At 35.9% G+C, this 27769-nt stretch overlaps 2 protein-coding genes across 2 annotated transcripts; one reads left to right on the top strand and one right to left on the bottom strand.

The window, feature by feature from the left end:
* Positions 1-1806, bottom strand: LOC128176501 (zinc transporter ZIP1-like). The gene has a single exon (XM_052842895.1). It carries the CDS (start codon positions 1795-1797, stop codon positions 745-747), a length of 1053 nt encoding a protein of 350 aa, XP_052698855.1. The 5' UTR covers positions 1798-1806; the 3' UTR covers positions 1-744.
* A 1430-nt stretch (positions 1807-3236) lies between these two features.
* On the top strand, positions 3237-27031 carry LOC128175939 (centromere protein F-like). Its single transcript, XM_052841856.1, has 18 exons — positions 3237-3333; positions 5136-5280; positions 5895-6107; positions 7026-7254; positions 7538-7647; positions 8402-8723; positions 9004-9149; positions 9262-9474; positions 9927-10078; positions 10428-10555; positions 11738-20100; positions 20295-20354; positions 20598-20732; positions 20832-21104; positions 21621-21734; positions 24036-24105; positions 24301-24948; positions 25683-27031. The coding sequence occupies exons 2-18, from the start codon at positions 5143-5145 to the stop codon at positions 25889-25891; spliced, it is 11523 nt and encodes a 3840-aa protein (XP_052697816.1). The 5' UTR covers positions 3237-3333; positions 5136-5142; the 3' UTR covers positions 25892-27031.
* The last annotated feature ends 738 nt before the right edge of the window (positions 27032-27769 follow it).

Genomic DNA, 27769 nt, shown 5'->3' on the forward strand with positions numbered 1-27769 from the left:
AAATGAATTTCATTTGTTATTTCATTTATTATCTATATAAATATTTATAAAATATAACATACATTTAACCAATACAGAGTAGATTATGCATATCATGTAACAAGAATTCAAACCAATGGTAATCCCATTAACAGATCAACAGTTGCATCCATTCAGAGCGCTACAACCACATGTACACTGCGATAGATAACATGAATAACAAAGATTAATATTATAAGAGAGAAGTATAAGTTACAAGGCATGCATAATACCATAATACCAGTCAATTAAATCATGATAATCTATACATTTTAAATATAGAAACAGTCAATGTTTAACATATGAATAAGAAATATTATGATAGAGAGATTGAATATTATGCACTTGACTGACTTTTGCATAAAGAAATGTTACGATGTTATTTTAAAGAAAGCTGTATAATGCCACATACCATACACATGTAACTTAAAAAATATCCAAAACTTTTTATATATTACAACTTACAAGTAAATAAGAGCACCCTATATTAACAGATCTTAGAGAACATTAATTAAATGCTGTTATTGTACATTTCGAAATCAATATTAACATTTCTAAAATAAAATACATGTACTAGTACATTTTTATGATAATATAACCATGATAAATGTTGATTTTGACAGTCTTGCACCATAGCATTCATACTGCATCACAAATTTCTACAAATCCTTTAATTTTATATTCTTTGAATTACTTTATTTAGCTCTGCACTGTGACCCACTTTTCTCAGTGACCGAAGTAAACAATGGCAGTCACTGCAGCAAACCCAAGAAGTAAAAATATCACTTTCAATAATCTTGAGTCACAATTGTTGAATTCATGAGGTAGGACTTCAAAGAAAGTTATGTACAAGAATGTACCACATGCAATTCCCTGCAGAATTCCCTGAACAAGATTTGACGCTTTTGAATCCCACAATCGAATAATCCCAATGCCTATCCCAACACCTACGGGTGCCGAAATAGAAAAAAGTAACAACGACTTAACTGCCCCTTTCAAAGTCATTTTGCTCTGAGCGAGGTTCATTCCCAAGCTAAAACTAAGGATGCTTTTATGAAGAGCCAGAGCTGCAAAGATCTGGATCACTTGGTCTGTTTTGTCTTGTAAACCTACAGCCAGGCCCTCAAACAAAGAATGCAACGCTAAAGCAAGTAGCAGCAGTAGAGACCGTAGCAATGAGTGGTCATGTGGAAACTCGATATCATGGGTGTGTCCATGAGATTCCTCTTGAGCCTCATCATCAGACAATGTTCCACTATTATCGAATGCTCTCGAGTTCTTTCGTGTGCTTTGGAAAGGTTCATCGCTTATCCCTGTTATGGAATGCTCACTTCTGACAGACTCTGTCAAACTTTGTTGTCTGGATAGTGTACTGTCATTTGCCAGCAACGGCCTTTTAACAGAGTCTTGATTCTGAATATGACTTTCTTTGTATGTCAAAACAACTTGTTCGATTCCCAAAATGAGAAATAAACCAAAACTCATAACAAACTCGGCGATCGGAAATGTTGTTGCAGCATTTAATGCAGTAAGGGCAGTGGTCAAACTCTCTCGTACACCAGGTAAAAGGTCAAGCACAACCGTGGCTAAAAACACGCCAGCGGCAAAACAATTCAACACACTTATTGTTGTTCTATACGCAATTTGTTTGTGTAAATCAACGTTAGTCCCACTGCGTCTTCGAACATAATTAACGATTTTCAGAGGAAGAAGTCCTAAAAGTATTGTCATTACAAATAAACCCGTCAAAACCAACACCTTTACTCCTGTTACCTCCATTTCGTTCTAAACTGTCCTACTGAGTGACTTGACCTCCATTTTGTAACGTCACATGACTGCGTTTTGAACATAATTGCAAAATCAATTTGAAAGTTTCGTGTGGAATTCCGGAAACGTGCGCATAGACCAGCTGTAGACGATTGTCCGTGTGCAGTGTCATTGTAAACAAAATGTGACAGTCATGTGATGTTATGGATGACTTATAAATCAATTAATTAGTCTGAAGATATTCCGTTCATAATAAAAAGACGGTCAAATTATGCATTTTTTTTTCTCTTACAACCTTCACCATGCATGTTTACTTGACAAAAGTTTTCTGTCACACGTAGCATCAAGGGGGGGGGGGGGGGGGGGAGCTCTTTAAAAAAATGATGCTACGTGCCTGGTCAGCTCAGTTGCTACTGTGCTCAGTCCAAATCATATACATGTACATGTGCAAGCTTATACAGTATCGAAGAAATTCAATTCCACTTATCTATAATAGTGAAATATGATTTTTTGAACTTGTGACCGCCGAAAAATAATGGTATAACTCACTTGAAAGACGAGCGAATATTTCATATATATATATATATATATATATATATATATATATATATATATATATATATATATATATATATATATATATATATATATATATATATGTGTGTGTATAACTCACTTGAAAGACGAGCGAATATATATATATATATATATATATATAAATATATATATATATATATATATATATATATATATATATATATATATATATATATATATATCGGTCTCTCTCTCTCTCTCGGTCTCTCTCTCTCTCTCTCTCTCTCTCTCTCTCTCTCAGAGGACACATAACATTAACCTAGTGACACCATGCGTGGATCTACGGGGGTGGGGGGGTGGGGGTGGAAAGCCTCCTCCCCCCCCCCCCGAAAAACCCTGATAATTACTCGGATCCCTTACGGGCCAATTTATTTTTCTCCGCGCATACGTTTAATATCTAAAAAAAAAATGCGCATTTTGCTGATTTTGTTATATGAATCAAGTACGTTATTTGTGCATTTGCTATTTGTCAGCGGATGTATGAACCGGGTTACGGGTATAAAACTTGTAATTTTGTAGGCCTAACGTGTTATCTCCAAAAAACCTAATTCATGTCAGATCGCATTCAAAGAAGTTAAAAACTGAAGTAAATAACAGTTATGTTTTTAAAAATCGTCGAAAATGCATATGATCGATATCTCCTTTATTATAATTTCTCCTGCTTTTTGACTTAGTACTTAACTACTGAGGGTACTTGTAATAAAAATTAAGAGAGAGAGAGAGAGAGAGAGAGAGAGAGAGAGAGAGAGAGAGAGAGAGAGAGAGAGAGAGAGAGAGAGAGAGAGAGAGAGAGAGAGAGGGAGGGAGGGAGAGAGAGAGAGAGAGTGAGAGAGAGAGAAAGAGAGAGAGAGAGAAATACACAGATCAAACATTTAGGAGGCTATGATTATTGCTTTTGAGCATGCGCGACGATATATTGTGGGATTTTCAAATGAAAGCGGAATAAGAAAGGTAAACAGAACAAGTATATGTATTATCAATCCTTTTAAATATGTTTGAATATATGTTCAGTCAATGATATAATCATACACTGTTAAACTTACATTTTAATTGTTATTCTAATTAATTTGAAATCCAGCACTTCTTTCATTACACGTGAATGGTTCAGCCATGCACTGTATATTACGTTATATTATTCTCTGTTGAGAAGTGGATAGGCATAACCTACATCCACTATGCATAAAAGAATGTAAACAGGACTGTAAACTACATTTCTGCTAAATGCAGATCAGATTATGTGTAAATAAAATTATATTTATGGATGTTGTATTTTCATCATTATACCAGAGACATAAATAACTGTTATTTATGTCTCTGATAATACTCATCTGATGACCTAGTATTTTGAGTATATGACGGTGTATACAGAAGTAGTGTAGGCCTAGTAGTATACTGGTGTAGTGACTGCTGATAAATGACCATAAGCCAGAGGACTTTGTTTTGAATGGCAGATCAAGGATTTTTTTCAAAGGAGGGGGGTGTTTTTTAAAGATGTTGTTTCATTGGCCAATGAGTATAGAAGAGGAGGAATGACGACAACTAAGCTCGAGGAGTCGAACTCGGGACCCTTCAGTTTCAAGAACCAATGCTCTACTGACTGAGCTAAAAAGGGTTAACCTACTAGCTAGTGCTAGTAGAAGCTTGGCAGTACTGAGTCTTTTATTTACCTGATAAACACTATTACACTCTTCCACCTTTTCTTTTGAGATTTCTGTCACTTAAAAATCTCACACAAGACTCTCTAAACCACTTCATATGGGTTATTTTGTTGGGTGCCATTGTTATAGAAGAGCAGGAATGACTACAACTAGGCTTGAACTTGGGACCCTTCAGTTTAAAAACCTAATGCTCTACCGACTGAGCTAAAGGGTTAACTCTCTAGCTAGTGCTAGTAGAAGCTTGACAGTACTGAGCCTGTAAACGATTACAGTTGAATATTAACCTACTGCTGTGATTATTCAAAGCAATGCCAGAAAATGAATAAACTGTTAAATCATGTAAATGTCATGTTGTGTATGATGATAGTGTTACGGGATGGGAGAAATAATGACGGACCAGACCAGGGTTTGAACCCGGACCCCCTGAATTTCTAGTCAGGTGCTCTACCAACTGAGCTATCTGGCGCGGATATTCAAACGGGTCTGACCGTCACAATAGTATACATGTATCTCATTTAGTCTGAAATAAAACAATTATGGACATACCATGTGCTAGTAAAAATGATGTTTAATTTTTCCTCTAAGTAGCAATATTCATTATCACTGTCAGATTATTCAAGCTCAGTACAATATCTTGATTTAGCTATATATCTTGTAAAAGCTTAAATAGCTGAGGTCTCAGATTGGGCATTAGACAGACTTTAGGTCAATTACATTAAAATGGAATGCATCATATTACAATTACATTGGAATGCTTTCAATTACAATGATTACAATTACTAATACTTCCATTTACAAAAGTAATTAAATAAATTTCAATTACTTTGCTAAAGTAATGAATTACAATTTCGTGAAATTACATTACACATTACAAAAAAAAATACATTGGAAAAGAATTTCTGAACTCTATTTGTTACTTAATCAAAAAATGAAGAATTAAGAATTCTTGTTAAAGATTAAATGAATGTTCGAAAGTTTGTGTAGTGTTGAAGTGTATTTTACAAATAAAAACTCTGAAAAGATATACAAATATTGTAACTGAAACACAAATCTCTGTAGTTCCACTGTATGTTCATGTGTTTTGTGTTTTGGCAGCCACAGGATGAGCTGGCTGACAGACGAGTGGAAGGACGGGCTTCCATCACGGGCGCTGCAAAAGATTTCACAGATCGAGGCCCAGCTAGAGAAACTCAAGAAAGAGAGGGAGCAGAAACAGTTCCAGTTTGAAAGCTTAGAACAGGTATGACTGTACCTGGCTGGGTCGTAATAGATACCTGCAAATGACAGTTTAAAAGAAGATCTGATGATATTTGCAGATCTATTATGTCACCTAACCTTAGATATGAAATTGAAAAATGTGTTGCTATCAGAAACTCTTCTTATGATAAACATAATGATAAATTGTTTAAATGGAAAAATCTTTTTCTTAATATATAACTTCAAGAGCTTTATTCATTTCAATCTATGAAAAATTGTGTCAACTTGAGAATAGTTTTCTAGATATATAAGATCATGACTTGTATGTATGTGTGTATGAATGTGTTATATGTATTATAAAATAAAAACTGTAAATAAAAAAAGAAGACCTGATGAGAAGATGAATTGTATTAAGATTTAAGTCTTCATTATAAATAGTTTTTATTTATAATACTGAAAATTTTTAAAGTTACTAACTTGTATGAAATTAATGGTCATACTCAGTTTATATACCATAAATAGCATGGTTGATGTCATACAACTAGATCTTGATAAAGGAGAAACTGTTTGTTTATAGATTTGGAATGCTGATCATTCTTTAACTCTTTTTAGGGTGGTGATGGTAGTAAATAAACAAATTGTTTTTTGAAACTTTAGGCATTAGCAGTACAAAAGAGAAAAGTAGAGGAAGAAAAGAACAACCAGTCATCTTTAAAGAGAGAGAACCAGACCCTGTCAGAATCATGCCAGGACATCGAAAACAAGCGACAAAAACTGGCCCAGGAGCTACAGAGCAAAGAAAACCAGATATCATGTCTGGATGGAAAGCTGTCACACACTAAAGCCCAGCTTGACACAGAGACAGCCAAGGTAAGTTTTGCCATTTTTGCATAAGTTGTTCATTGGAACATGCATGATTTGAGTGTAACACGAAAAATCTGTGGGTTCCAATGCATTCTCTCACCTAAGGTCATGCTACACAAGCTTCACTGTCAACACCCGATGTACAAGACTCTTGTACAAACTGAAACGATGGGCAAATAGTAATTAAAATTGATGCACATGATGCAGTTATAATTATTTATCTGTATATGTGACTATGAATTATTCAATTTAAATCCCTAGTACCTTTATACATTTTTATTTTAAAGTTACTGTTAGAACTATTTTGAGTTAAAAAATCAAAATCCGATCGCATGACCCAGTTTGACAGATGTTTTAAAGTTAAAAAAGGCAAAGTTTGTAAGCTCCCAATTTATCATTGATTTTATACAAATCAACAGCAATCTCATCTCCTATGATCTCTTTAAACTTGCCCACAAAGTCTACACCCATTTAATATGTCCATTTATAATAAGCTGATTATGCCAAAAAATCAAAACAACAATTCCATGTGCTCACCATGCTTGTTTTGATCATGTGACAGACTATTTTTCTGGTGTTGCCAGAGGGGTAAGCAAAGCTTGCAAAGCACAAGCTTTGGTGAGAGAATGAGTTCCAACAATGGACAAGTTATGTGAGAGTTAAGAATTAAAACCAGCTTTTTTCAACCATGAGCCCAAGAAAAATTGTAGTCTCTGGGAATATTAAACCCTTTCTTTTTCTAATAGAAAGTAAATACATGTTGGTGATTATCATAAGAACCATCCAGTAACATATCATGTATATCAACAACCAAAAAAAAATCAACAATGAATGTGTACATTCAAAATAATGAAATTCACTTTGTAATCAAAACAGAAATGTAATGGGAGACTATAGCAACAATTGTTCCTTTTGATGATATAGGTAAATCAGCTTCAGTCTGAGTTAGAGAGGTTACAGAGAGATAACGATGACCTGGTGAAGAAGATGGACAAGATGTCCGCTGACCACGGCAAGCTACAGGAGTACAGCAAGCAACAAAAGGTACAGCTGGATCAGCAGCAGGAGAAAGTCCGACTACTGGAGGTGGAGCTGAAGAGGCCCGGAGATAACCGCGAAAAGGCATCCAGCACAGGGTCCGCCACATCGGCTGGTAGGTAGAAACACCCGAAACTTTAGTCAGGGGTGGGATTTTTCCATGGATTTGAAAGTAAAAATTATCATTTTTGAGATCAATCCAGACCCCCAACTGATTTTAATTCAACCTTTTTCTACCTCTGCTAATTGCATCTCCATTTAGTAGGTTACCAATTATATGCAAGAGGCAAATCAAGCAAAATTGCATTAAAGTTTACATGTATTGCTTTATTGTAGTTTTTCTTTAAAGATGTAATTATTTTAATAAACTTTTAATCTATGTGCATTGATTAATTTAGCCAGTGATAACTTGCTGCAATTAGAGATCAAGAAATGGAAAGATCTTCATGAACAAGACATTGTGAAGATTGAAAGCATTAAGCAGGAGTATGACTTCATGGCAAAACAGGTATTTGATGGTTATTCAGTGGTTATTCAATGATTATTATTTATTGATTTATAGTTTCAGACTTTATGACATAGATATTATGAAAGGATTCACTCAAAATTTGATTAAGGTCAGACGACACGTTCCTCAATTTTAGATAACTTTTTCCAGGAATTTGTTAATGGTTTACTACTACTTTGACAAGCTTTCTTGCAAAAAATTAGGGTACCTTACCAGGCATTTCTGCAAAATACTAGAGTATGCAATTTCCTATATAATCTTCTTGAAAATACACTTGAATTGCTGATATAAAAATAAATACATCTACAGCACAGCGAAATTCACTAAATTAGAACTATAGTTCCGCCGGGGCGGGGCGTTGAACTCACGACCTCTAGAACCGATACGCTTTTGGCAGAGAGCGGCCACGGTTCTAACCACTCGACCATGTACACACATAACCGTATTCAAGTAAATTTTCATCATTTTTAAAGTAATTATAAAATTAATATTTTTTATTGGAACTCTTTATTACGAGGAGATACAAAAAAGATTCTCGAGGAACGTGTCGTCTGACCTTAAACTACACATTTTATATTTTGTATATTATTTGAAATAAGATTCACAGCCTGTATTACATGCAGTAACAGGAAACCATGCTTAGCCAGAAAACCTTTTTTACACCACTTTAACACTCAGATGAGCACAGCACAGATATAAATCAAGATCCAGGACTATGATTAACGCGTGAATTGTATGAACTTTATTATTTTAGGCAGAAGCACAGATTGAGAAACTGAAGGAAGAATTAAAGAAAAGTGTTTCCCAGAACTCTGAATCTCAGCTGAAATTAGACAACTTAAATTTGCTTCAGCAGAAAAGTCAATCTGCCCCCTTCGGTGCCACTCAGCCCCAGAATATAGGAAATGCTGGTCTATACCAGAACTCTCTTCCCCCACAGAATGGTCACCAGAGGGATAACAACATATTCGGAACATCTCAGAACCAAACCAGACTCAGGAATGACCACGACATTTTTGGGACTTCCCAACCACCACAGAACGGGGGAAGGCAACATCAAGGGTCCTGTTTACCAGGTATCTTACATGTAATATACATGTACATATATCTCAATTTATTTTAGATCTTTTTTCAGTTATATACATGTATGATAAAATGGTTTGTCATAGTGTCTTATGTCTTTAAACACTTAAGCCAAAGGAAATTGAATCTAATGAAATATGTTTTTAAGATTAACTGGTACTAAAAGTTCATCTGAGAACATCAATTTAAAGCGTACTTTGTCAAATTTAGGTTCAAGTAGTACCATTTGTATAGTATATACTTTAATATATATTTTACGCATGAACAATCAAGGTAATGTCCCAAGTCTTTCTGATGGTGAGTGGAAATTGAACCTCCCTTCCCAAGGGCAGAAATTTTTACAGCAACTTGAAGACCAGGTAGAAAAACTAAAGAAAGAGCGGGACCAAAAGCAATTTCAGATTGACAGTTTAGAGCAGGTACAAGTTTCTTACATTTGAACTGATCATCCAATTGTGTTTTTTTAAAAATCATCAAAGTTTTTTAATGGTGGAAATATTGAGAAAAATTAACCATTGGGAAAATTGGTAGGCACTTGAAATACAAAAGAGAAAAGTAGAAGAGGAAAAGAATTCAGCTTCTTCCTTGAAAAGAGAAATTCAGCAGCTCTCTGACTCATGTGAGGAGTTGGAAAGAACTCGACAAAAAATAGCCCAGGAAACCCAAACAAAGGACAACCGGATATCCTGTCTGGATGGACAACTGGCACACACCAAGGCTCAGCTAGAAACTCAGACACAGAAAGTTTGTATATATTTTTTTGATACTTTTTTTGGCAGACAGCCAGTGACAGGGTCAGATGTTTTGTAAATGATGGAATATAATGTATGATCTTGCATAGTAGGGTAAGACTTCCACTGATCTTTGGTTTCTAATGATGCCGTGTTCAGACTAGGTTTGTTTTCTGCTAAGACAATTGTTTGTTTATTAAGAGAATATTGGTGATTTTATTCATAGTTGTTTAATACTAATACTATCTTCTTATGAAAATGTTAATATTCATAGGATATTATGTAAGAGCAATAATTATAAAAAACATAGAAAGGGGTAAGCTAATCTGATCTGAAATTAAAACTTGTTATTTTAATAGATGAGTGCTTCATTGCTACTGTACTTAATCTGTTGATAAATTTATTTCTTGATTCAACTTTCATTTTTTTAAACACTTGGTCTGATGTATTGATGATATGTTTTAGGCCTCTAAACTAGAACAGGAGCTGGAGAAAATAAAGAATAATGATCAGGATAATTCGCGTAAGGTGGACCAGCTGACAGCGGAGAAACAGAAGCTACAGCAGCAGGTGGACGCAGCCACGCAAGAAGTCCGGCAGAACCAGGAGATCATCAGGTACTGACGCTGGCTGACATTGTAACAATTATTATTTACTTGTCTGCAAATTATAACAGATGTATGCATCATGCATGTCAAATCATTGTCAGAAACCCATGGCAAGCCTCGCTTTCTAACTGTTGGCCCACTTCCTTAATTTTCTTCAATGCCATGAAAAAATTTGTGACTCCTTCACATTTTAATGTAAATGGACAACACAGAATTTGCCTCATTGTTGGAAAATTTAAACAAGTTTGATAGGCAAAATTATTATTAAGTGAAAATGACACCAATATTGTGGTTTTACCAGTATTTTTTTCTGACAGATGAATAACCTCTATTGTGAGTTTTATTTATTTTTTTTCAGTGCTCTGAAGAAGAAGGAAACAAATGACCTGAAGAAACTAGAGGAGAAAGAATCAGAATTGTACAACATAAAGTCTGAGTTGAAGAATACCAAAGACAATTTAGCAGAGAAAAATAAACAGATGACTGGTAGGTGTGATAATGATTAATGATTAATCTGTTGATGAGCAACTTATAAAATAGTGCAAGGCTATCTACAGTACCGGTCTGTGTCCAACAAGATCCTCTTACAGTGAATATACAGCACATGTCCAATCTGATATCTACAGTACATGTCCAATAAGATATCTACAGTACATGTCCAATAAGATATCTACAGTACATGTCCAATAAGATATCTACAGCACATGTCCAATCTGATATCTACAGTACATGTCCAATAAGATATCTACAGTACATGTCCAATAAGATATCTACAGCACATGTCCAATCTGATATCTACAGTACATGTCCAATAAGATATCTACAGTACATGTCCAATAAGATACCTACAGTACATGTCCAATAAGATATCTACAGTACATGTCCAATAAGATATTTACAGCTCATGTCCAAAAAGATATCTACAGCACATGTCAATAAGTGTCCAATAAGATATCTACAGCACATGTCCAATAAGAAATCTACAGTACATGTATAATAAGATATCTACAGCACATGTCCAATAAGATATCTACAGCACATGTCCAATAAGAAATCTACAGTACATGTCCAATAAGATATATACAGCTCATGTCCAATAAGACCTTCTTTTCTACAGTAAATGTCCAATGGAATCCTCTTATCTACATGTACAATACATGTCCAATAGAATCCTCTTATCTTTAGTACATATCCAATAAGATCCTATTATTTATGGTACATGTCCGATAGGATCCTTTAGAAGCATTGAAAAACCATAACAAAATAAATCATAACCTTGACATCTAATAGGAGTGTGTAGCCATAAGATTAGAATGCACAAAAAAAATCCTATGAATAAAACTGCCAACTCACTTCACCCTATCCATGATGTCTCCAGCTACCATGGATATGTTGAAGTGATTTGGTGGTCCTATACAGTTTCTCTTTGTATTTAAACCTTTTATGCGGTATTTTAAATCCTTGAATATCTGAAATAATAATTTTATGGTTCAATTGTGTTATAACATGGTTCTACTTCTGCTTTCAATTTTCTAAAAAACAAAAATCAGCCATTTCTTAAAAAGAAAATCTTATAAACATTTAAAAACAGAACATTTCTATAGTATTTTTTTAAATACAACATTACAAGACAATAATTAAATATTGATGCTTCATTTTATTTAACAGAGGCCCAGAGAAGCTGGAGTGTAACCGAGGAAAAACTTAGAACAACTCTGAATGAGAGGGAGAGTGAGGCCAAGAAATACAATGACAATCTGTCCAACAAAGAGAGAGACATCAGGGACCTACAGAACGAACTCAGAGGTGTGCAGAACCAGGTCTCCGACAACAAGGCGGCTCTAGAGCGGAAGGAGAAGGAGATAAACCAGATGAACTTTGCGCGTGAACAGCAGCAGGGGCAGCTGGACGAGTTACAGTCCAAGCTGAGGAAGCAGCAGGAGGACTACCACTGCCTGCAGACCAAGCACGACCAGCTCCACTCCAGCCACCTGGCCACCCTCAACCAGCTACAGGAGCTCAGGAAGCAGGCCGAGGCTCGCGACCAGAGTCTCGCCGAACAGCAAGCGAGCTTTGACGCCCTACAGGCTCAGATGACCGAGAAAGAGACAACCTTACTGGGTGAGATCACTGATTTACAGACACAGTTGGCTCAGGCTCACTTTGCGACAGAGTCCAAAAACAAAGACATTACCTCGCTGGAGATGCAGATATTGTCAGTTCAGATGCAGCTGGATTCTGTTGCTCAAGAATCTCAGAAGAAAGTGGATGAAGCAGAGAATAAAGTTAAAGAGTTGACAGACATTAAAGAAAAGCTGATGGACATAGAAAGTTCAAAGAATACAGAGCTGAAAAATTTACAACAGAAATTAGAAGAAGCAGAACAAAACTTGAAGAGACTAAGTTCTGAAATGGAATATTTGCAATCAGAAAAGAAGCAATTGGAGGAAGATTGCGGAGATGTAAAATCAAAACTACAACAAGCTAGTGATGCAATTCGTACTAAGGAAGAAGAATTAAGTGTGATTGCCAAAAGTTTATCTGAAATGCAAGATACTTTAGGTAGAGAAAATGCCAAGTTAACAACAGATTTTGAGAACTTAAAGATTCAGTGTAACAATTTAATAGAGGAAAACAACAAGTTAAAAGAAGCTTTAGATAAAAAAGGTGAAAGTATTACAGAGTTGGAGCACAAAGTTAAAGAAAAAGAGAGTGAAATAAAGACAATAGCTTTGAGATGTGAAGAATTAACAAAAGAAAATGATGAACTAAAAATGGAGAACTCCACTCTACAATGTCAGCTGAGTCAGGCAAGTGAAGCTCTGACCTGCAGAGTAGCTGAATTAGAGGAAAGTAGAACACAGCTTCAAACTGAAAATAGTAAACTATGCACTGATCTCACCAACAAACAAACACAGGTCTCCTACATGAATGAACAAATCAAGAAGATGAAGGAGGACAAAGAAAAGCACCTACAAGCACTGCAAGTCAATTCTCAGGAAATCTCTGCTCTGAAGTGTGAAATTGAATCATTGAAGATTGAAAAAGAAAATATAGCAAAGATCTCTGAAGATTTGAGAGAAAATGAAAGGACAAAAAATGAAGAAATAGAGAATCGAATTGTCCAGATAGCACAGTTAGAATCAGTTGCAGAAAACAGAAAGAGTGAAATACAGTCTTTGCAGACTCAGCTCTCTGCCATTCAAAATGAAATGTCTGTAGAGCTTACAAAACTCTCAGAAGAAAAAGAATCAATTTCCATAAAACAGGCAGCCATGGTGGAAAATCATGATAAATTAGAGCAAGTTCTTCAAGAAAAGAATATAGAATTAGAAACAGTAAGGAAAGAGGTAACTGATTTGAAGTCAGAACTCCATAGTCTTCAAAAGTCAAATGAGACTCTAAGTGAGAATCTTTCTCAAAGCAAAACTATGGCAGTAGACCTTCAGCATAAGCTTGAACAAGAAAGTTCTGTTGTAACCTTGAAATCAAAGGAGTTATCTTCAGCTTTAATGGAAGTGGAGCAGTTGCAACAGTCAGCTGATAAACGGTCACAGAAACTTGTAACTGAGATAGAAGACCTGGAGAAGACCAACAAAGACTTAGTAGAAGCCAGGATTTGTATGCAAGGTTCTTTGAGGGCTCTAGAAGAAGAAAAGGAAACTCTGCAAAGACATATTACTACCCTTCAGGCTGAACAGTCTTCAATATGCTCAAAATTAGAACAGAGCTCACTTGAATTGACAGATCAAGCTACGAAGTTGGGGGAATTGTCCATGAGTCTTCAACAGGCCAATGAGGCTGTGTCCATCAAGGATGAGGAGATAAAGAAACTGAGTGAAGAGTTGAAAACTCTGAATCAAACAACTTGCTTGGAAATGGAAACAAGAGCAGAGTCTTTATTACAGAAACAAAGTGAAATAGATTCTTTGAAAGAGCAGTGTGAAAACCTAAAGCAACTGTGTGAGGTTAAAAGTGAAAACATTTTGAAATTAGAAGCTAAGCTAAATGAGTATATCCAGACACAAAAAGCTCTGCATGCTGATTTAGAGAGACTAACTGAAAAGGCTGGTAACCAAGAAACTGAACTTGAAGATTTAACGACAAAATGCAATCAGGCAGAGGAAGTACTGAAAGAAAAGGAAAACATAATTTGTTCTCTGCAGAAAGAAGTCAAGGAAACTCAAAGTAAATTTGAATGCAATATGGAGAAAATTTCATCTGAAAATTCTGAATTGAAAGTTCAGTTAGATCAACTGTGTTCAGAAAAGCTAAAAGGAAATGAGTTGATTGAGAGTGCCATGTCTCAGAGAGAGGGTCTGTTGGGAGAACTCAAAGAAATGAAGGAGGCTTTGCAGAAGATGGAAGCCAAGCAAGAAATGCTGCAGATGGATATGGAGGATAAAGATGAATGTCTAGAAGCTTTGGAGCAAAAAGTCTCAATGATGGAAGAAGCAGCAGTAAGCACGAAAGCAGCTTCTGAAGATAAAGACAAAATGATATGTTCACTTAAGTCAGAGTTAGAACAAGCCAGTGGAAAATTGGATTTAGTTATGAGTGAAAAAGAGGCCTTGGAAACACAGCTAAAAGAAAGCAATCTTCATTGTGAGCAGCAATCGTCAGTCTTAGAGGCAGAGCGTGTTGCTTTGGAGAAGAAATCAGAAAATTTTTGGCAGCTACAGAGAGAATGTGAGGAACTGAAATTAAAACTGGATTCAGTATCAGACAGTGAGAAGGAAAAATCCAGTAACCTTGAGAAACTTCAGTCTCATATTGAGGATCTTGGAAAATCTGTGGGAAAGTATCAGCTGGAATTGCAGGAAGGTAAAGATAATATCAAGATATTGGAATCACAGTGCAGCAATCTTCAAGATGAATGTACAAACAAAGGACAGATTTTAACAGAAAAGCAGGAAGAAATTGACAAACAAGTTGCTCATATTAATACATTGGAAGAGACCATAGCTCGGATACAAGAGAAACTCGAGAACATGAATGAATTAAACACAAGCAAGGATAATAGATGTGCACACCTAGCTGAAGAGTTAAGTGATCTTCAGCAAGAATATCAAGCAAAGAAGGAAGTACTAGAGCAGCAGAACATGTCCATTGAGACTTACACCGAGAAAGTCAAACACATGACACAGGAATTGGAGGAACACGAGAGACAAAGGTGTAAAGAAAGTCGTGACCTCCAAATTAAGTTACAGTACAAACAAGATGTGCTTGACAGGAAGGTTTCCGAGCTCCAGAAGCTAAAGACTTCATTTGGTGACATGGAAAATGCTGTCAAAAACTCTCAGAGCAGATTAGAAGAGAAAAATGCTGAAAATCATTCCCTCCTTACTGAGATGGACAAACTACAGAGGGAGCTATATGAGGTCAAAGATTCCATTGTAGAGAAAGAAAAGTTACTCCAATCTCAGAGAGATGCCAGTGAGATAATGGAGAGGAGACTGAATGAAACTCTTCAAGTAAAGAATCTTGCTGAGGAGACTCTAGATCAGGAATCTACAAAATTGAAATCTAGACTTGACAAGTTAGAATCTGAAAAAGAAGAATTAGAGTCCCACAACACATTGTTCAAAGAGCAAATTGAAAACCTTAAAACTCAGATGCATGAGATGAAGACCTGTCTTGACAAAAAGGAGCAAGAATTATCAAGCAATGTAAATGACTGTTTGACAATGGAGAGAAAGCTTGCAGAGACTTCTGAGGCCAAAAATGATCTACAACATCAGTGTGAACAGTTGCAAGGAGACATGGAGGCTAAACAGCTCCAGATTCAATCCATGCAAAACCAGCTTGAGGAAAAGGCAAATCATATTTCAGAATTGTCTGCAGTTATAGAGACAAAAGAGATGTCAGTTACTGAACTTCAGGAGCAAATTGTTGACCTCGAAGAAAGTAAATCATCCCAGAATAAAACTTTCATTGATGACATGTTTCAGAAGGACAAAACTATTGAGTCATTGGAAGCCACCATTCAAGATGTACAAGGTCGTCTTCAAGAAAAACAACAGCATCTGAAAACTGTAGAGTCAGATATGGAAACTCAATCAGCTGAATTCAATAAAAAGTTAGAACACTTCCAACAACAGCTTCAAAGTTCGCAAGATGAGATTTATCAACTTAAGGATAAGCTCAAAACAGCATCTACTAAAGAGTTTGAAATCACGCAAAAACATTCAGAGGCAGATGGACAGGTGTCTTTATTATCCTCCAAGATTGAAGAGCTTTCCACACAAAGTGAATGTCAAATCAAAAGACTTCAAGATAAAATCACCGTTCTGGAGAAAGACCTATCTGAGTTTACCACCAATAATGCTGGAATGAAAAACAAATTAGAAGAATTTGAATTCCAGAAAAGTAGAATGGAGGAGGAGTATAAAGAAACAATGAGGCAAAAGTCTGAACTGGAACTTGATGTCACTGACAAAGTGCAAAAGATTGAAAAGTTAGAAGACCAGATTCGAGAACTTGTGTTGCAGACACAAGCCCTTTCCTCAGAAAAAGAAAAGCTTCAGTATGAATTAGATGAGTCCTGTAAGGAAAAACAAGAACAAGTGAATTCATTATCGGAAAAACATGAGAAATTAGAGGAAGCTTTACGTGAGAAGGAATTAACTATCTTTGAATTGAATGATAAGATTGTAAAGTTAGAACAAGATTGTGATGAAGCAGAGAATGTCAGGAGTTTACTGAATGAGGAAAGGGAAGAATTACAACAAAAGTTACTTAGAGTGGAAGAACAACTCTCAGAAGTGGAAATGAATAGTGTCAAAAACATGGACAAGTTACAGAATCTTGTTTCTCAAGAAAGCAATAGTCAAGACCAGATAAATCAATTGGAGGAAGAATCTAGATCGCTCAGAGAAACAGTGGAAAGTCTAGAGATGCTGAAGATAGAACTGACAGAAAAACTCACAAATACAGAAAGCAAACTAAATCAGACAGAATTAGAAAATGCAGAATTAACAGCTGCTCACCAGAGGGCCATCAGCCAGATTGAATCTTTGAATGATGAGATCCAAAGGCTAGTGGAAGCCAATGAGCAAAAAGCACTGAAAACTCAAGAGGCAGAGAACCTGATAAAGGCTAAAGAGTGTGAAGTTTCTGACAAGGATAATATTATTGCTGAGATGGAAAGTAGAATAGAAGATATGATGAGGGACAAAGATACCTGTGAATCACAGAGACAGGATAGCATTAGTGAACTAAACACTGAGATAGAGTCTCTCCGAGAAAAGCTTGTCAGTGCTGAATCTAGCAAAGAACAGTCAGAAGCATCGATTAAGACAATTAATGATTCATTTGAAGAAGTATGTAAGAGGGAAGAAGACTTGAAATTTGAAGTCTCTCAGTTAAAACAGTTGGAAGAAGAATTAAAGAACAAGATTTCAGAGAGCTTAACGAATATATCAGCATTTGAAGATCAAGTTCATAGTCTTAAGCAGACTATTGATGCCTTGTCAAGTGAGAAGGAAGTCTTACAAAGCAAACTACAAGAAGCTGAATTAGTCATTGAATCGAACCAGTGTTCCTCTCAGGATGTTCAACAACAATTGGATGAATTGAGAAGCCAAAAGGCAATGCTACAAGAATCTGTTACATCTCTGCAAAATCAAAACAGGGAACTTGAAGAAAGGCATTCTCAGTTGATCCTAGAAATTGAAACATTAAAAAAAGAAACAGAAGAGTTGCAAGTAAGACATATGGATGAAATTGAACAAAAACAAATCATAGTTTGTGATCTGGAGGACAAAATAGAGAAAATGCAGAAACAGCTACAAGATAAAGAAGTTTCTGAAAAAAGACAAGAAGAACACTCTGAGAGTATTGCTAAAGAACTTCAAGAACTTAATGACAAACTTTACAATAAAGATCAAGATATAGAAGAATTAGAGGAAAAAAAGAATACAGAAATGGAGAAATGCAGAGAACTAGAATCAAAGGTGAGTGATCTGCAGTTACAACTCACAACTGCTGAAGATGAGAATGCTCAGCTTAACAGTGAACTACAGGCAGTAAGAGAGGAGTTTACTCAGCGTATTGAAAATGCTGAGGAAAAACTCCAAATGACAGAAGACAAACACAAAGATATTGCATCTTTGTATTCAAGCCATGAGGCCAATATGAGTGCTAAAACCAAAGAAAATGAAGAATTGTCATCTCAAATAGAAAGTCTTACCAAACAAGTAGCTGAAATGGAGGAGAAGATTTCAGAACAAAACACGCAGAAAACTGATCTTGAGGATGAGCTGCAGAACTTGAGAAATTACATCAGTAATTTGGAAGAGGAGAGGAGTTCACTGGATTCCCAGATCAGTGCATCTCAATCAGAGCTTCAGTGTACACAGACATTCTCCCAACAGGCTCAGCAGCAGGTTGAAGAAGCCAATGAAAAGTTCACGTCTCTACAGGAAACTGTCCAGGAATTAGAGGCAGAGAACCAAGAAAGTAAAAGCATTGTACAGCAGTTAAAGATAGAGAACCAGAGACTGCTTATAGAGGCTGAAGAAAGGGAGACCAAGCTGAAAGGGGATCTGGATGAACTGCAAAATAGATATGATCAGCAACAGACTGAGCTGAACTTGTCTCAGAAAACACAAGAGGATCTGATGAACCAGTGTAAAATGTCAGAAAACAGATTGGCTGAAATTGAAGAGGAATTATCTCAAAGTAAACAGAATTTATCAAATTTGCAAGATAAATTAGACTTGAAGAGTCAAGAACTAGCGGACACTAAAGAAAGGCTTGTGGATAGCAATGAATTTCTAAAGCTTGAGAATGAAAATAAAGAACTGAAAGAAAAGATTGAGGCATCTGCAAAGGAGTTGGAACAAACTTATTCAGAGTTAGAACTGATGATTATAGAAAAAGGAGAAGCTCTGCAAGATTTGGATATGGTTAAACAAGAGAAAGAACAGCTGAATAAAGAAATAATGGAATTAAACAGGAAAATAAATATGTTACAGGCAGAAGTGGAAGAAAAGGAGGCTAGAGTTCAGGAGCAAAAGCAGAGGTTGGTGTCGGTGACTGAGGAGTGTGGAGGGGAGGTCATGGAGATTAAACAGGTGATCAGCTCCTCCCTGGAGCCAACCATTGTAGAGTATCAGGGCATTGTGAAGGAAAAGAAGAAACAAATCGTAGAGAAAGAAAACGAATTGCTGAAGCTCAGGGGAAAGCTGGCTGAAATAAGTGATAAACTGAGTGAAAAAGACTCTGAAATAGCCAGTTTGTCGGAAACATGTGAAAGATTAACCAAAGAGAAGCAAGAACTACAGTCCGATATGGGAACTTATCAAGATGCCATGGAAAGCTTGGAGAAAGAAAATGAAGCATATTTAGCAGGGAAGAATACATTAGAATCTGAATTGAAACAAATAACAACAGAGCATGAGGAGGCTCAGCATATGATAGATGTACTTAAAAATTCTATGAAGGAACTGGAGACAACTCAACAGAAGAAACTGGAAGAAACAGAACAGTTGTGGAAAGAGGAGAAGGATAGCATGAGCAGTAAGATATTTTCCATGGATGCTGAGATTATGGAACTCACAGACAAACTCTACAGTCAGTCACAACAAGATTCGGTATCAAAGGAAGAAATGGATGCATTACAGAGTAAGATACGGGAATATGAGGAAGAACATTCAAATCATGAAAAGGAGATTCAGAAGCATTTGAACAAGGTTGAGGAACTGAGGATTGAGCTGGGTCAGAGTAAAGAACAGCTCGCTTCTTCAGAGATCCAAAACAGCAAGTACGAGGAGGAGGTGGGCAGTCTGCAGCAGCAAGTGAACGAAAGTAAAGAAAAGCTGGAGGATGTACAGACGTGTCTACAGGCCAAGGAATTGGAAGCTCAGGACCTGGAGCGTCTGATTGCTGATAAAGACAGGGAAATCTCAGACCTGAGGAAGCAGAATGACAACAAGGAGAAGGAGAAAGGGGAGCTTCTGTCAGAGTTCTTGATTCTAGAGGATCGCAAGGCAGAGCTGGAAAAGACGGTGGCTTCAATGGAGCTAGAGGTAACATACTCCTTCAAAAAATAAGCTAGTAGTGATAAACTCCTTTCGAGAATGTGTCAATTTTTGAACTAGGGGTAATATATATCTTATAAGAATTGGTCTATCTACTTGCAGTTAATATTTTCTTTCAAATCTATATATTTTATGCTCTTTTCAATCCGTATTCACCTTTTTATATCACTGGTATTTTCTAGTTTGCTGATGCAAAGAAAGAGGAGAAAAACAGAGTTGAAGAACAAATTGAGAAAATGAAGGTATGCCTTGGTATCCACCAATTACTCATAAAATAATGTTTTCACAAACCAGGGAATTTTTTTTTTGTATAACATGAAATATTGGCCCACATGAAATAAAATTTCACTCTATTTTTAATGATATTTAAACATTACAGAATCAATATCATTGAGATATATATTTAGGAAAGTAAAGAAAACAATCATCATAAAACTTTGTCATGATTTTTTGATAATGATAAACGCTAAACATTTACATTTCAGATGGAGCACAATGAGGACATCCTGAAACTCAAAGACATGATACAAATAGAGTCAACCAAACAACTGGAAATGAAAGAAGAACATTCAAAGATTCTCTTAGAGTTGAAAGAGAACAATAGAAGTCAGATACAGGAGGTTGGTCTATCAAATATTGACAGCTTTGATTATATTGTCCTGGTGATCATTCTGTAAATGTGCACCAACCTTTTACTCTAATGATAATTTCTTTAATAGCTGAAGGATAAACAAAGGGAAGAGATGGCCAAAGTACAGGAACAGTACGAGGCGGAAGTCAGTCTACTTAAGGACTCGCTGTCCCAGCATTCCACTGTAGAGGAAAAAGAAGACAGAATGAAAACCGAGATAGACAAGCTGAAGTCGTCACTGGAGAAGTACAGACATCAGGAGCAGGCGGCGGAGAGGAAGGAGATTGAGCTGAGTGAGAGGATAGTGGCGCTGGAGTCCCAGATACAGAAATCCAAGGAGCAGAGCAACAAGTATAATGAGGTATGACAGTGAAACTGACAGAGAGCAACAAGTATAATGAGGTATGACAGTGAAACTGACAGAGAGCAACAAGTATAATGAGGTATGACAGTGAAACTGACAGAGAGCAACAAGTATAATGAGGTATGACAGTGAAACTGACAGAGAGCAACAAGTATAATGAGGTATGACAGTGAAACTGACAATACACTGACAGGAAGCAACAAGTAAAACAAGTTATGACAGTACTTATTGACAGGGCTTCATTGTATATCCCAACTCATCACCTGACAAGATTAATGGCAGGGGAAAACCTGACAGTTGAATTTACTTTGATGTCTAGTTTCTTAGTATATTACTCTCTACCAAGCAGTAGATTTTTTTAAGACATCTTAATGTCAATTATCCCAATTTCAATTTCATCACTATCATTTATGCTGTTTTTGAAATACTGCAAAATGTACACTCCTTGTCATACTTCAAGAGGAAAGAAAATGTGATCATCATAAACTGCACGTATTTTGTTCTATTTTCCAGTATTTGTCCAAGTGGGAGAACAAGTGTACCCGCTTATCCACAGAACTGACAGCGGAAAAAAACAAGAATCGCAAACTAAAGGAGACAATGGACAGCAAGAAAGTGGAACAAGAGGTAAGGCCTTGTGCACGCAAGTTAAGCTACTGTAACAGAAAGTAACTCCAGTGTTCATCTCTCACAGGGTCCTAACTGTATTGTTATCATTACTGTCAGTTTCATCTGATACAGATCACTGAATGCATGATTGCGTTGGAGAATTCCTTAGTTTAAAAACATCAGTGTCTGTATTTGATAGCCACGCATTTGAATTTGAATATCAATGGAGGCATGATTAAATGAGAGAATTCCTTTGGTTTAAAAACATGAATGCAGTGTTTGAAAACTTATTTTTTCGAAGCATTTTGATCTTACGGTGGATTGTCCCTCAAATAAAAGAGATAACTTCTGTAGAAAATAATCTCACTTTGTTTCTGTTAACTTGCAATTATCAAGTCATGTAGCAACAAGAACGCTATACTGGACCCCAATATATGTTGGAAGGCAACATTTATTTGAATTCAAATATAGAAAAAGAAAATTTGAATGGAACAGACTGAACCCCAACTTTTAGCAGGGGTCGAAAAGTAACGAAAACTTTTATGAGGCAATATCTACATGTATAAATTTTATGTATTAGTATAGTACACGAACAGTACATGTTTTATGTTTAAGGCCAGAGAATTTTTGGCAGGAAAACTTTTATTTCTCTTTTCATAGCTCGTTAACAGAGGTGAATGAATTTTAATTTGGAAAAATGTGCCCAATTGCAAATCTAGACTTAGTTACTAATATCATCAGTTAGTTATAACATTTCAAATGTTTAAAATTGAATAAGGTTTTCTGTTCTGAGAGAGCAGATATAGGGAAACAAAAATTAAAAAAAAAACAATGTCACATTTTATTCAAGACAATATATCCCTATACATGAATTGAGATCATACCAATTACCGGTACTGGAAGATCAGTCATTTGATCCCCTTGTTGTGTTATAACAAAGTGCTCTGGTTTAAATTTTTAGCATTTCTCAAACATATGGATCCATTTACTATTATCATATCCAAATTTAAAGGGACTTGGACACGATTTGAGATCAAAAATTTTATTTTTATTTTTTATGTATAAAATGGTTTACTGGTGCATTTTAAATGATTGACCAAATTATTGAATGTTAAAGTCAAGTTACGAGTGAGATACAGATGTAAGAATTGGTTGTAATGTAAACAAAGCTCGAGTCTTATAGTTGTTTACAAAAAATGTATTGTAGAGAATTACCATTTCTTAGACAAAATGACATGAAAAAAACAATTTAAACTAATTCAGTATCTTCATAAATACCATTATAAACAAAAGAAAGATAAATTTGATTGAAACTTACAACAATACAACACATATGTAAAAATAACAATATTCGAGCCTTGTTTACAAAACAAAGGATTATGAACTCTGTAACTTGCTTATAACTTGATATTTGAATCTCAAATTTTGACATAGCATTATAAACTTCTATATTTATCAGTATAAACATTGAAAATGGAAAAAATAAAATTTGAAAATTTTAAGTTAAATCGTGTCCAAGTCCCTTTAAAAACAAAAAACCTTTACTGAAAAATTAGACACTGTACATGAGGCAATTTATGATGTACTGTATGTTAAACATGTACATGTAAAACCCTCCAATAGTCTATGATAAAGAAAGACAACTCTTGCTGATTGAAGCAATTTTTGTTATACATTTAAAACAAAGTGCTGTTCTGAACTTAAAGGCAGCGCTTCATCATATTTTAATATGAATTGACAATGTATATAACTATATATTATTTTCAAATACATTTATTATTTTTAATTTTGTGCTGTGATGGTAAAATTTGCTTTTTCTAATCACTATGTCTCGTTTTTTTCATATCATGATTACTTATACAAATATTATCAATTTTTGAGAAATCTAGCAGCGCTTTATCTTTTTAATTGTATGTCATTTGAATCTATTTATATTGACTTTGATGAAAATCAATATAAATTTTTATTTTTGATATATGGTAAAATTAAAGGGACTTGGACACAATTTGAGATCAAAAATTTTATTTTTATTTTTTATGTATAAAATGGTTTACTGGTGCATTTTAAAAATATAAAGTAAAATTAATAGCAGAGGGATATTGCACCTTAATATCCTTCCCGCAGAGTAACATGTACTTTTAGTTATTCTCTGTGTTAAACTAGATTATCATGTTATTAGTTTCAATGTCTATTAATCAAATGTGATTTATATGGGGGTATGTTATCATGAATCTACATTTTTTAAAAGAATTTCTTGGTACATGTACTTGTATGATGAATGTAATCCTGTTCAGTTTTTTGGTTGGGTTCTATTTTTAGGAAGAAGTGTCAAAACTCAAAGATGAACTCAAACAGTTGCACCACAGTGTGGAAAACCTCAAGAAATCAAGTATGTACAACAAATGTGTGTATGTACATTTATACAAAAAATATTCCTTGTACATGTATTTAAAAAAAAAAAAAAAGATATGTGAGTGTATTGTTCTTTTTTTTTTAAATTTGGTTGACTTGTTAAATAAATGATCCATGATATTTCTGTGTGTATTTTTGCCTGTCTTTCTTAAAGTTTACTTAACATTTTCAGACACATTGAGCAAGTCCTCAGAGAAGAAAAGAGGGATATCCTTGTCCCGGTCCCCTAGGTCAGCTATCACCCCCACCGGTAAAGGGGAGTCCGTGGGAATTGGTGCCCATCACACTGTACCCACTACTGCGGGGCCTGGCATTGTTAAACCAGAACCCAGGGTGCCCCAGGTATCGGGGAGAGGCTCACAGACCACTAACAAGTCTCCCAGGGGGAGGTCACCCAATCACAGTTCACAGTCGTCCAAGTCGTTGTTCTCCAGGGATAAAATACAGCGGACCGGGGAGAAGAGTGCTTTTATAGGGAAAAGTCAATTTGAGACTGTGATAAAACCAGTTGTGACGAGACAAAGTGTCATAGCCATAGGATCTGGTTCAAGTTCGTTTCAACCTGTGACTTCTAAATCATCGAGTAGTGTATTGTCTACAGAGAGTGTGAGTACAGTGACTTCCGTGGTCAGTGGCAGACCCGTGAACTCTACTAGTGCTGTGTCAGACCGGGTCAAAACCAAGGGACTTTGGAGTGTCAGCCCCACTCAGGAGACTGTTCCTGGGGGTCACTCGTCAGAGAGACCACGTGCTGGGGAGAAGAGACTCTCGTCTGAATCCCAGGATGAGCTTGCTACAAAGAAAATGAAGAGTTTAAATGGTAAATACTGGGGGTTTTGTGGGTTTTTATTTTTCTACAAATTTTGAAAGTAAGAATTTCATGTTTCTTATAATCATTTGAAGCACCTGACATACATTTATATACTATATCCATGGGAACTAGGTCAGGATTTTTCCAATAAAATGATTTTAACTGATAGCTTTGGGCTTTTAATGGAAAATCAAAGTTATTTACTTTTTTATTGTGCTTACTTAGTTTTATAGCTTAGCAAGTGTTGTCCGAATCATTTAAGGCCAATATTTGATTTGTTAGACTTAAAGACAGTCTCAGATTTGTAGTCCAAGGTTGGAAGCAGGGGGCAAAATTCAGTCAAAGAGTACAACAAATCAGTTGTTGGTTGAATCCCAGTCAGCCAACTGAAGTGAGCTCATTTACATGTTATGACCCGGGCTTGTTTTGTTATAACTTCTACTTGAGATGTGTGTATTGTAGTATAATGAATGACAACTTGTGTCACACTACTATTTAACGATTCATGTTCAACCGAGATTAAATGAATATCAATCAATGGTGACATAGCAGTCCAATAGTTTTCATGTTGAACTGGCAGCTAAGTCAACATTAAAATTGCATGACCAGTCAAACAAATATTTATCATGTTTATTTAGTAAGACTTTTTGTTGAAATAAATATTTTGGAAAATTGGTATTTCAAAAACAAAACAAAATTTCTTGTTGAAAATAATGATGATGGCATATATTTTTAATGTTTAGGTGTAGACAGGGTGGAAAAACGACCTCTGCAGTCTATTACCAATAGTCCAGTGAAAAAGAGGCCTGAAGAATTGGAGGATACTAGTGTGGGGCCCGCTAAGAGGGCACTCAGTCTAAAAAAGTCTCCCGGTCGTCCGTCATTGAAATCTAACAGTGAGGCCGTGTCCACCGAGGAACCAAAAGAAGAAGAGGATTGTGTCATCCAGTAGACAGTTATCTTCTGACAGTAACACTGTCATTGTGTGGGCGTGTACTGACAAAAACTGTTGTCAGTAGCAGGTGTTCACTGACAATAATATCTCTTTTGTCAGTCTAATGTTCTAATGAATGCACTGACACTTACTCTGTGGGACCTAAGTGTGGGTGTTCTTATGAATTCAGCTACATGAATTTTTACAATACGTACCAAGTGAGTGACATATGGTTGTTCTAACCGAATGTACTGACAGTGTCAGTGTATTCTTGCAACTATACTGTCTGACAATAGATGTAACAGGAAGTATGGATGTTCTAGTGAATGCTCTAACAGTCTATTTATTCTGATGACTATGCTGACAATGGGTGTAGCAGGAAGTATGGATATTGTGATCAATGCTCAGTTATTTATCCTGCCTGTTATAAGTTGCAGGAAAGTTTAGGTGTTCTATTGAGTTAGCTGTCAATGATGATGTCCCGGTTACCGGGAATGATACACCTGTTAGTGTGTGTGGATGTACGAAAACGGTACTGAATGCCTGGTGTGGATGGAATCTTTAATTTAACTGCATGTTTAATTAGTTTCCAGGTTTTGTATATTATCATAGGAGTATTCCTGATCATGAAGAATTAATTAGTTACATGCTTTTTATCACGTAGACATTTTTCATTTTTTTTTTCAACTTTCCCCTGTGCTTTTTTTATTGATGAATGTTTTATTTGTTTTGTAGGAGTTTTGTTTTAGTGTTACATGTACATTATTTGTATTCGTTTAAAACTGTTAGGCCGGCCATTTCATACAGATTGTTTAGTGGTGGAATTCTGTCTGGAGTGCCTAGACATAGAATGACATGGCTGAAGTGAGACAGCCAAAATATGTTTAGTGTCGATGGAAAGACAGATTTCACCCCGATTACATGCGTGTTTGTTGTTGATTGGTAAACCAGATGATCCAAATAAACAAATGGTCTGATTTCTGTTAAACAATTTCAATACGTTGAAAGGGAACAACAGTATAGTTTGTACATGAATTGTTCGTTATACTCCATCACCAGTACTTTAAAGTCTACCTGTGTATGTGCTATGCTCTTACTTTTTCCTTCTAACTTTATGTACTCAGTATGTGAACAAAAGAATACACGTTTAACATACCACATGTTGTCAGTTCTTATTTTGTTTCGTATTCAACTTTCTTTATCGGTAAAATAACCCCCCCCCCCCCCCCCCACTGCATGCAATGCAAAGGTTATGACATCTCAAACGGCCATTACATAGCAAAAAAAAAAATCCTCACTGATTTTTAGATGACTGAAGGTAATTAAATGCATGATTTGGAGGCTTTCATCTCGGATGGATTATGGATAGCGAGTGATGTAGGACTGAGCGACTCGGGAGAGAGGATTGTCTCGTTCTATGAATGCCTCTGTCTTGCTGTGTGAATGCCCCCTCTACTCGCCTCGCTCTGTCCACCACTACTTATAGTGTGTACACGGCTAATTATTGTTTGTAATGCACTTCTATATCAATTGAAATTTCTAATTAGTGAAATGCAGGGTATTGATTTCGTACCACGGAATAGTCAAATTCTTTGTTATTCCTGTTTCCGAATAGGATATTGCATAATAGCGAGCGCAGCGCCGGCTAGCGAAGCGAGCTCTAAGAACCAGTGTGCGCGGGAAAAAGAACGAGCTAAACCTACAGTTCATCAAACAATTTTTTTTGTCTACGTCCCATAATGCTCTTTAATGTTTTCACCCGTGGTGCTATGCCAAAAATGGCCGACTTTTAACTCGTAATTTACGGTGACTTAAAGTTGGAAGACACGTTTTGAGTACCGCATATGCTTTGGCGAGACTCAAAAGATTTGTTACATGGTTCCATACCTTCGTATT

This window comes from Crassostrea angulata, chromosome 3, assembly GCF_025612915.1.
Source record: "Crassostrea angulata isolate pt1a10 chromosome 3, ASM2561291v2, whole genome shotgun sequence".
Taxonomy (NCBI): Eukaryota; Metazoa; Mollusca; class Bivalvia; order Ostreida; family Ostreidae; genus Magallana; species Magallana angulata.